The sequence below is a fragment of the Mandrillus leucophaeus genome, unplaced genomic scaffold, assembly GCF_000951045.1.
Source record: "Mandrillus leucophaeus isolate KB7577 unplaced genomic scaffold, Mleu.le_1.0 Scaffold43, whole genome shotgun sequence".
Lineage (NCBI taxonomy): Eukaryota > Metazoa > Chordata > Mammalia > Primates > Cercopithecidae > Mandrillus > Mandrillus leucophaeus.
This window is the reverse complement of record NW_012104587.1, coordinates 1,575,698-1,584,887: the sequence shown is the minus strand read 5'-3', so window position 1 is coordinate 1,584,887 and position 9,190 is coordinate 1,575,698. Positions and strand designations below refer to the sequence as shown.

At 51.0% G+C, this 9,190-nt stretch overlaps 1 protein-coding gene across 5 annotated transcripts in view; it reads left to right on the top strand.

The window, feature by feature from the left end:
• GANAB (glucosidase, alpha; neutral AB) overlaps window positions 1–9,190 on the top strand; it is a 23,787-nt gene that overhangs the window by 11,386 nt on the left and 3,211 nt on the right. For 3 of the 5 annotated variants that reach the window (XM_011993378.1, XM_011993379.1, XM_011993376.1), the window contains 13 exons: window positions 1,621–1,800; window positions 3,135–3,204; window positions 3,382–3,469; window positions 3,555–3,651; window positions 3,910–4,090; window positions 5,761–5,914; window positions 6,118–6,353; window positions 6,449–6,575; window positions 6,678–6,757; window positions 6,996–7,139; window positions 7,271–7,367; window positions 7,656–7,757; window positions 7,936–8,179. In XM_011993378.1, the coding sequence (XP_011848768.1) occupies window positions 1,621–1,800; window positions 3,135–3,204; window positions 3,382–3,469; window positions 3,555–3,651; window positions 3,910–4,090; window positions 5,761–5,914; window positions 6,118–6,353; window positions 6,449–6,575; window positions 6,678–6,757; window positions 6,996–7,139; window positions 7,271–7,367; window positions 7,656–7,757; window positions 7,936–8,179 (1,800 nt within the window). Of the gene's footprint in view, window positions 1–1,620; window positions 1,801–2,245; window positions 2,312–3,134; window positions 3,205–3,381; window positions 3,470–3,554; window positions 3,652–3,909; window positions 4,091–5,760; window positions 5,915–6,117; window positions 6,354–6,448; window positions 6,576–6,677; window positions 6,758–6,995; window positions 7,140–7,270; window positions 7,368–7,655; window positions 7,758–7,935; window positions 8,180–9,190 lie in introns of all 5 variants that reach the window. The other 2 variants (XM_011993377.1, XM_011993375.1) reach the window with 1 other exon arrangement.

The following is a 9,190-nucleotide window of genomic DNA, read 5'->3' as shown; positions in this document are numbered from 1 at the left end:
AAAAAAAAGGAAAAAAAAGAAAATAGCCGGCCGTGGTGGCAGGCGCCTGTAGTCCCAGCTACTCGGGAGGCTGAGGCAGGAGAATGGCGTGAACCCCGGAGGTGGAGCTTGCAGTGAGCTGAGACTGTGCCACTGCACTCCAGCCTGGGCGACAGAGCAAAACTCCGTCTCAAAAAATAAATAAATAAATAAAATAAAAAAACATATATATATATATATATATATATATATATGTATTGAGACAGAGTGTCGCTCTGTTGCTCAGGCTGGAGTGCAGTAGTGCGATCTCGGCTCACCACAACCTCCGCCTCCCATGTTGAAGTGATTCTTCAGCATCAGCCTCCCGAGTAGCTAGGACTACAGGCGTGAGCCACTATGCCCAAGTAGCTGGGACTGCAGGCGTGCGCCACTATGCCCAAGTAGCTGGGACTACAGGCGTGTACCACTATGCCCAGCTACTTTTTGTATTTTTAGTAGAGATGGGGTTTCAGTACGTTGACCAGGCTGGTCTCAAACTCCTGAGCCATCATGCCCGGCCAAAAATATATTTTTAAATTTTCTTCTAACACTTTTGCTTTCATTTATTTACTTATTTTGAGATCGGGTTATGAGACTGGCAAATTTTTGTATTTTTGGTAGACATGGGGTTTCGCCATGTTGCCCAGGCTGGTCTTGAATACCAGGGCTCAAGCGATCCACCTGCCTTGGCCTCCCAAAGTGCTGGGATTATAATTGTGAGCCACTGAGCCCAGCCTAAACCTTTTACTTTTAAATTTTAAGCAGGCTGGGTATGATGGCTCATGCCTGTAATCCCAGCACTTCGAGAGGCTGAGGCGGACAGATCACTTGAGGTCAGGAGTTCAAGACCAGCCTGGTCAACATGGTGAAATCCTGTCTCTATTGAAAATACAAAACTTAGCTGGGTGTGGTGGTGGGTGCCTGTAATCCCAGCTACTCGGGTGGCTGACACACAAGAATCACTTGAACCCAGGAGGCAGAGGTTGCAATGAGCTGAGATTGTGCCACTGCATTCCAGCCTGGGTGATAGAAGGAGACTGTCTCAAGAAAAAAAAAAATTTAAATCATAATCTTTCTGCAGTTGATACTTGTATCTGGCATTAGATATATCAAGAAATCGGGCGTGGTGGCTTATGCTTGTAATCCCAGCGCTTTGGGAGGCCAAGGAAAGTGCATCACTGGAGGTCAGGAGTTTGAGATTAGCCTGGCCGACATGGCGAAATCCCATCTCTACTAAAAATACAAAAAAAATTAGCCGGGTGTGGTGGCACCTGGCTGTCATCTCAGTTACTTGGGAGGCTGAGGCAGGAGAATTGCTTGAACCTGGGAGGCGGAGGTTGCGGTGAGCCGAGATTGCACCATTGCACTCCAGCCTGGGCAACGAGAGCGAAACTCCGTCTCAAAAAAAAAAGAAGGGTAATGAATATCCTTGGGTCTGTTTCTGGGCCCTTTATTTGGTTTTGTTGATTAACTTGTCTGTCCCTGCTCTGTTAGCACACTGCCTATTTCTCTTAGCAGGTAGATTTCCCTCTATCTTCTGAAGTGTCATTACTCCTCTCGGCCCTTTGTACTTCCTTATATTTCTTTTGATATATTTCCCAGGCTTTCTGTCTCTGGTCGTGATGACAACAGTGTGGAGTTAACCATGGCTGAGGGACCCTACAAGATCATCTTAACAGCCCGGCCATTCCGCCTTGACCTACTAGAGGACCGAAGCCTTCTGCTTAGTGTCAATGCCCGAGGACTCTTGGAGTTTGAGCACCAGAGGGCCCCTAGGGTCTCGTGAGTATAGGGGTTGGGACTGCAGGGAACCTAGTGTGAAAGAGCACAGGGGTGTTGTGAGGTCTGGCACTGGGAGGAGACAGGGTGGCGGGACAGCCAGATAGGGGCTGGGGGCTGGGAGAAGCTCTCTGTCAGGGACGGTAGGAACCAGACCCGGGTGCGGTTTTTTCCATTTCCTGTACAGATCAGGAGGCAATCACTTTTGTCCCTGAGCTGTGGCCTGGGCATCTCTGGGAGGCCTGCCTGGGTCTGTGGCTCCTTCTTCCCCTTCTCACATCATCACATTTCCCAGATTTATTTTCTTCCTTTTTATTTTTTATTTTTTTTTGGTTTCTTTTTCCCCATCTCTGGAAGTTTGTCGACTGAAACTCACTTTTATGTTTCTGTTTTTGTGTTGGTTTTGTGCCTCTTTTTCCCCTTCCCTACCCATCTCCTCCTGCCCCAGTTTCTCGGATAAAGTTAGTCTCACGCTCGGTAGCATGTGGGATAAGATCAAGAACCTTTTCTCTAGGTAAATCCATGGCCACCGGTACTGTATGTGTTCCTCTGCCCTTACCCATTCCTCACTGTAGCCTTCAAGGGGAGGTGCCCCAGACCCTTCCAGCCTTTCACTCACCCCACTTTCCCCTGCTGTGTGATACCTGGTCCCGTTACCTGTTACCCTGGCTGGGAGCCCCCAGAAGAAGGAAGATGAAATACTCAAAGTCAGGTCCTTAAGGAGTGTAGGGAGCTTATTGCTTTGCCAAGGGATGGAGCTATGCTGCCTGTTGCTGGGGTTCCTGACTCTCAGCTGAGGGCCACCTAAGGTTCTGGGCAGAGCTACTTGCCCTTGAAAGCATTTTTTGGCGGAACCTCTTGAAGTCCCCGTGTATATCTGTAGAGGCTTGGTATAGTGTGACCCACATGCTATACCTTGTGGGTCATACCTTGCTACACCTTGCAAAGCCCTTGTGTCAGGCCAGGAGCCTGAGGCCCAGGGAGGGCAGTTGGGGGCACAGTCTTTCAGTAGAGGCAACAGAGCCAGGATTGGCATTCATAACCCAGGCCCCTGAATCAGCCTGCCTGTCTCTTCTGGGATGTTGGCAGAGGTTGGTGTACAGGCCTGTGCCTCCTGGTGGCACTTATTCCTCATTTTCCTTTCTCATTTCTCTCCCCATCCTTTGCAAACTTATCTGCTCATTGTGGGTTCCCTCTCCAAGCTTTAACATTTAGTCCCTTCCTCCAATGCCTTCGTTCCTTTGGACCCTTGGCTCTCTATTCCCCAACCCCTCCTTCCACTAGCCCCTCGTCCCTGCCCCCTCTGGATTGGAGCAGACAGCTCTCCTACCTTCCAGGCAAGGATCAAAAGACCCAGCTGAGGGCGATGGGGCCCAGCCTGAGGAAACACCCAGGGATGGTGACAAGGCAAGTTGGAGGGGGTGGGTGGGTGGTTGGAGGATTGGGCTGACTGGGAGGCTGGAGGGGATAGGCCCATGAGAAACTTGAACTTAGTCTCACCATCAGGGATGGGATTTAGTTGATGGGAGTGGGAAAAGAGAGAACTGGTATGATTGGAGAGTGGTCCTCTTTTCTTCTTAACAGCCAGAGGAGACTCAGGGGAAGGCAGAGAAAGATGAGCCAGGAGCCTGGGAGGAGACATTCAAAACTCACTCTGACAGCAAACCATATGGTGAGGGGCTTGGGTTCCTTGGGTTGAGGTGCAGGGCTCCTTTCCAAGCAGAAGCTCTGAAGCTTGCTCTTTGTTTTTCTTCTAGGCCCCATGTCTGTGGGTTTGGACTTCTCTCTGCCAGGCATGGAGCATGTCTATGGGATCCCTGAGCATGCAGACAATCTGAGGCTGAAGGTCACTGAGTGAGTCCTGTGGTGACATCAGGAAGATGGAGGTGGGCACGAAGGAGTCAGGCCTTTAGGGAGATGGGTGTGCACACTGGATACTCCAGACAAGCGTGGGTAACTTCCTGTGTCCAGAATCACCTTTGGTGATAAAAAATGTTTTGAGAAAGGACAGAGGAACCATTGCCTATCTCTCACCGGTGTCTGTGGAGTGGAGTCAGCGTATACTGCAGCCTGGGGCCAGGTAGCAGCCCGAATCTGTCTGTTTGCCTGCAGGGGTGGGGAGCCATATCGCCTCTACAATTTGGATGTGTTCCAGTATGAGCTGTACAACCCCATGGCCTTGTATGGGTCTGTGCCTGTGCTCCTGGCACACAACCCTCATCGTGACTTGGGCATCTTCTGGCTCAATGCTGCAGAGACCTGGGTTGATATATCCTCCAACACCGCTGGGAAGGTGAGAGCACAGGCATGGGGAGAAAGGAGGGAGTGAAGTTTCCAGGCCTTGAGACAAATAGGTATACTGGGGGCATTAGCTATTTGGGGCCTGGGTGAGAGAAGGGGCCCTGGGCCTGGTGGGCAGCGTTTGAGTTCCCTAATCACTGCCAGATGACACATGCCCACTCACATTCTTAGGGAAGGCATTGGCTATTCTGGACTGACGGAATGCACTTATTATCAGTGTGTTGTGTGCTAGGTACTCTTCTGGGTGCTGGGGATACAGTGTTAACTGAGGTTGAAAAGGTTCTGAGCTGGGTGTGGTGGTTCATGCCTGTAATTCCAGCACTTTGGGAGGCTGAGGTGGGCAGATCACCTGAGGTCAGAAGTTGGAGACCAGCCTGGCCAACATGGCGAAACCTCATCTCTACTAGAAAAACAAAAATTAGCCAGGTGTGGCAGCGGGCGCCTGTAATCCCGGCTATTTGGGAGGCTGAGGCAGGAGAATTGCATGAATCTGGTAGGCGGAGGTTGTGGTGAGCTGAGATTTCACCACTGCACTCCAGCCTGGGTGACAGAGCGAGACTCTTGTCTCAGAAAAAAAAACAAAGGTTCTGACTCACAGGGAGGAAGACATGTTAAACACATAACAAAGGAGGCAAGATGGGACCGGGCATAGTGGCTCATGCCTGTAATCCCAGCACTTGGGGAGGCTGAGGCAAGAGGATTGCTTGAGGCCAGGAATTCGAGACTAGCCTGGGCAACATGGCGAGACCCCATCTCTATAAAAACGTTTGAAAAATAAAAATAATAAGAAAGCAAGATGATGCCAGGCATGGTGGCTCCCGCCTGTAATCCCAGCACTTTGGGAGGGCGAGATGGACAGATCAAAAGGGCAAGAGATTGAGACCATCCTGGCCAGCATGGTGAAACCCTGTCTCTACTAAAAATACAAAAATCAGCTGAGTGTGGTGGCGTGCGCCTGTAGTCTCAGCTACTCAGGAGGCTGAGACAGGAGAATTGCTTGAATTGGTGAGGCAGAGGTTGCAATGAGCCAAGATCGCACCACTGCACTCCAGCCTGGTGAAGGAGTGAGACTCCGTCTCAAAAAAAGAAAAAAAAAAGACCGGGCGTGGTGGTTCACACCTGTAATCCCAGCACTTTGGGAGGTCGAGGCAGGCAGATCACGAGGTCAGGAGATCGAGACCATCCTGGCTAACATGGTGAAACCTCGTCTCTACTAAAAAATACAAAAAATTAGCCAGGCGTGGTGGCGGGCACCCGTAGTCCCAGCTACTCAGGAGGCTGAGGCAGGAGAATGGCGTGAACCCAGGAGGCGGAGCTTGCAGTGAGCTGAGATCGCGCCACTGCACTCCAGCCTGGGCGACAGAGCAAGACTCTGTCTCAAAAAAAAGAATGCAAGATGAGTTTGGGGTGGTTAAGTGCTAACAAAGACGTCTTTGTTAGCACTTAACCACCCCAAACTGGTGGAGTAGGGGTGGGGACTGTACTGCTTTAGATAGTGTGGTCCAGGAAAGCCTCACTGAGGCAGCCCCATTTAGTCTTACCCAAAGCAACTCATAAGAGCCAGCTGTGTGTGGACTCTAGGAGAAAATTGCTGCTTTTTGTCTTGGGGTTGGAAAATGGGACGGCAGGAGGTGTCTGACCCCTCTGTGGTCCCCTATACAGACCCTGTTTGGGAAGATGATGGACTACCTGCAGGGCTCTGGGGAGACCCCACAGACAGATGTTCGCTGGATGTCAGAAACTGGCATCATTGATGTCTTCCTGCTGCTTGGGCCCTCCATTTCTGATGTTTTCCGGCAATATGCTAGTCTCACAGGTACATGGTTTTCCCTGACAGCCTCATTCTTCTGCTCTTTTCTTCTTGTCAGGGGTGATTCTGTGTGTTTTCAGAGATCCTGTGCCCCAGCTTGTTTTCTAGGTCTGTACCCCTCAACCTGCCTCTAGTTCACAAGCCTCCCTCAGTTTCTGGGTGTTGGGCCTGATCCTCGTTGTGACCCCCATCCCTCGATGAACCTGCAGGAACCCAGGCGTTGCCCCCACTCTTCTCCCTCGGCTACCACCAGAGCCGTTGGAACTACCGGGATGAGGCTGATGTGCTGGAAGTGGATCAGGGCTTTGATGAACACAACCTGCCCTGCGATGTCATCTGGCTGGACATTGAACATGCTAATGGCAAGCGGTATTTCACCTGGGACCCCAGTCGCTTCCCTCAGCCCCGCACCATGCTTGAGCGCTTGGCTTCTAAGAGGCGGAAGGTAAGGTGTTGCAGTCATGCTTGGTCTTCTCAGGATAGGGCTGAAGCATAGTTTAGCCCTAAAGAGACCTGATCACCCATGTTCCTTGCCCCCAGCTGGTGGCCATCGTAGACCCCCACATCAAGGTGGACTCCGGCTACCGAGTTCACGACGAGCTGCGGAACCTGGGGCTGTATGTTAAAACCCGGGATGGCTCTGACTATGAGGGCTGGTGCTGGCCAGGTAGGTAGACCCAGAATTGAGGGAGAGGTGATTGGCCAGGGAGGTAGAATGGTGGCTCTTTTGCCCCTTAGGGGATTGAGAGCCACCCTTAACTTCTCCCAGGCTCAGCTGGTTACCCTGACTTCACTAATCCCACGATGAGGGCCTGGTGGGCTAACATGTTCAGCTATGACAATTATGAGGTAGGGAAGGCCTCTCCACATGACCTGCGTCTGTCTGTCCCACCTGCCTCCCTGAATCTCTCTCCACTTGCCAACCCTTCTGTGGGTGATTGTCTGCAACATATTGGGGGCCTTGATGATCTGGGGAGGGCTCTGAAAAATGCATCTTTTTAGATTCCTAGAAGCTCTCTTCTCTGATACTGTTTGTTTTCTTCCTCCCCTCTGTCCTTCTGTCCCCATTTTCTGCCCATGTTCCCAGGGCTCAGCTCCCAACCTCTTTGTCTGGAATGACATGAACGAACCATCTGTGTTCAATGGTCCTGAGGTCACCATGCTCAAGGATGCCCAGCATTATGGGGGCTGGGAGCACCGGGATGTGCATAACATCTATGGCCTTTATGTGGTAAGGGACTGAGAGAGGAGAGTTGGTGGAAAGAGGAAAAACAGCCCAGAGACTGAGGCCTAGGGAACTTGCACCAGATGACAGCTGGCTTTTGCTCCTCACTACCCCTGTTTTCTTCTCGCCTCACCCAGCACATGGCGACTGCTGATGGGCTGAGACAGCGCTCTGGGGGCATGGAACGCCCCTTTGTCCTGGCCAGGGCCTTCTTCGCTGGTTCCCAGCGCTTTGGTAAGGTTTAGAGAATGGAACTGTGGCAGAAGGGTGTGAAGGCCAGATCTCAGGCACCATGGACCTGGACCTGGCTCTCTGAGGAATGGGAGTCACACACTGCATCAGCTTCCTCAGCTATGCGCTTTGAAGGAAGTCGGTGCGGGAGGTCCACTCCTTGTTCAAGTGTTCTTGTGAACTGCATCTTCAGCAGGGTTCTGGGGACCCAGAGCAGATGTGGGAGGTCAGCCATGTAAAAAGCTGAACCCCTTTACCATGTGCAAGCTCCCCACTTCTTGTCTTCCTCAGGAGCCGTGTGGACAGGGGACAACACTGCCGAGTGGGACCATTTGAAGATCTCTATTCCTATGTGTCTCAGCTTGGGGCTGGTGGGACTTTCCTTCTGTGGGGGTAAGACAGGGAGGAATCTGGGGTCTTGGTTTGGTGGGAGAGGGGCAAAGTAGAGGGCACAGGACCAAGGTGTAAGTAAAGAGAGCTGAGATTCCAGGTTAGGGCCTTGGGAAATTTCTCAGGCAGTATCTTTCCTTCACCCTCTTTTCCAACCTGCTTCCTCTCTTCCCTCTCCCAGCGGATGTGGGTGGCTTCTTCAAAAACCCAGAGCCAGAGCTGCTTGTGCGCTGGTACCAGATGGGTGCCTACCAGCCATTCTTCCGGGCACATGCCCACTTGGACACTGGGCGGCGAGAGCCATGGCTGTTACCATCCCAGCACAATGATATAATCCGAGATGCCTTGGGCCAGCGATATTCTTTGCTGCCTTTCTGGTACACCCTCTTCTATCAGGCCCATCGGGAAGGCATTCCTGTCATGAGGTGAGGCATTCACTTGGGCTGTGAAGAGTGGGCCGAGGTGGCTGGGGGACATTAGGGACTGGGCTTCATCTCTGGGCCTCTTTCTTCACTCAACATAGCCTTGTAAAGGATGGAAAATCATTAAGGTCAAGAGTGAAGGGGAACTTAATGGAGATGAATAATAGTAAACATTTAAAGAAAATTGCCAGCAGTCATAAACTCTTTCAGAAAAATAAAACAGGGTAATGGGATTAGGTGGTCATAAAAATCCTTTTTGAGGCCAGGCACAGTGGCTCACACCTGTAATCCCAGTACTTTGGGATGCCGAGGTGGGCAGATCACCTGAGGTCAGGAGTTTGAGACCAGCCTGGCCAATATGGTGAAACCCCGTCTCTACTAAAAATACAAAAATTAGCTGGGTGTCATGGCACCTGAAATCCCAGCTACTCAGGAGGCTGAGGCACGAGAATCACTCGAACCCAGGAGGCAGAGGTTACGGTGAGCTGAGATTGCTCTACTGCACTCCAACCTGGGTGACAGAGTGAGACTCCATTTCAAAAAAATAAAATAAAAATCTTTTTGAGAAGAAGGCTATGTGACATGAGGCCTGAATGAATGGGACAGACCATGTTATGTAGGAAGAATCTTCCAAGCAGAGGGAATTGCAAGTACAAAAATTCTAAAGTAGAAATTAGTTTGTTATGCACTAGGAGTAGAAAAATACTCAGTATGTCTTGGGTAAGGAAGCAGAGGGAGAACCAGGAGATGAGATTAAGGAGAAAGTGTGATCTGCTCCTGGAGGGCCTTGCAAGCCAGGGTTGTATACCAGGGCGGTGAAAGCATACAAGGAGGCTACTGGCAGGCTGCTGTGCAGCATGGTTTCTGTAGCAGGCAGAGAAGCAGCAGGGAGATGGCTTAGGAAGTTAAATGACTAAGATTGGATTGCATAACTGAGACCTGAACCGCAACCCGACTGAGTGCAAACTCCTGGGTCTTAACCCCTGTGCTGTTCTTTTTTTTTTTTTTTTTTTT